Source organism: Dendrobium catenatum, unplaced genomic scaffold (assembly GCF_001605985.2).
Source record: "Dendrobium catenatum unplaced genomic scaffold, ASM160598v2 original_scaffold_195683, whole genome shotgun sequence".
NCBI classification, from domain to species: Eukaryota; Viridiplantae; Streptophyta; class Magnoliopsida; order Asparagales; family Orchidaceae; genus Dendrobium; species Dendrobium catenatum.
The window spans coordinates 1-1,115 of record NW_021514101.1 but is presented as its reverse complement, the minus strand read 5'-3'; the positions used below and the strand labels follow the sequence as shown (position 1 = coordinate 1,115).

Sequence of the window (1,115 nt, the reverse complement as noted above, 5' to 3'; positions counted from 1 at the left end):
AAAGCTTACTGTCGGTAGAAAAGCTTTTCTTCTATGACTTTCGTCACCCGGCCTCCCACTTCATAAACCACAACCTCCCCATCCTCACCAATTCCCTCTCCCGCACCCTCCGGCACTTCTACCCATTAGCAGGATCCATCCGCCCTTCCCCTAATTCTGACGGCCAATTCGAGATCACCTGTGAGGAAGATGACTCTATCACCATCAACATTTTCGAGTTCATCAGCGATAAATTCCGCAACATCTCCGGCCACTATTCCAAAACCTTCAAGAACTTTTGTCTTCTAGTCCCGAAAATTGGAAAGACATCATTAGGCGGACAATTTCCGCGCATTTCGATTCAAATCACCATTTTTTCGAATCACGGTCTCTGCATTGGCTTCGCAATACACCACGCTGCCTGCGATGGATTTGGATCGATGCAATTCATCTGGTCGTGGACCGCTGCATGCCGTTCTACTGAACCTACCCTTGACGACATCTCCCCTCCATTCCTCGACAGATCTGTTAGATCCTTGACTGCCGCGAATGGAGGCGATGAAACAGGCGTTCAGCCTCGCATGATGGTTTCACATAAGAGAGAGCTTATAAGTTCTCCCTTTTCTCCGTTCTTCCCATGCACTCTGTGCTCTTCTCATTATTTCGTGCTAGAGGATTCCTAACCCGCTCAATTTGAGCGGCTTTCGAAGTCACACGAACAGCTGTTGAAATACGCCGCTGATGCTTTAGAGGAATTACTTACGTTACGCTCAAAACAAACCAAAAGATCTAATTTATGAAATGCAAGTAAATAAATTACTTTACCTTCTTAATTATGCATACCAAGCAGCCCCTTAATTTTAATGATTTATAGATAGGATGTGCATGTCAACAAAGATAAGTGTTTCGTCATTTTAAAAGAGCACAAATATTTTAAAGAAATATTCCCTCATTTTGAAAGCGTGATATTATCTTGAAAGGCGCATAATTGCTTAAAGAATAAAAGTGTGCACATGGTTCAATAAGCATGTTACTTTTTCCAAGAGCATGTAATTGCTTAAAGAATCTTGCAACAATTTTAAAATTTATATAGCCTCAAAAAGTGTAGATATGCCCATTGTTTTGAAAATAGGATT

General features: G+C 41.8%; 1 protein-coding gene across 1 annotated transcript; it reads left to right on the top strand.

Annotated features, from left to right (window-relative positions):
• Positions 1-132: 132 nt before the first annotated feature.
• On the top strand, positions 133-566 carry LOC110111748 (phenolic glucoside malonyltransferase 2-like; the record flags this gene model as incomplete). The annotated part of the gene is made up of 1 exon (XM_020843747.1): positions 133-566. A coding segment is annotated over one exon (434 nt), but the record flags the coding sequence as incomplete, so codon positions are not given.
• Positions 567-1,115: the final 549 nt, after the last annotated feature.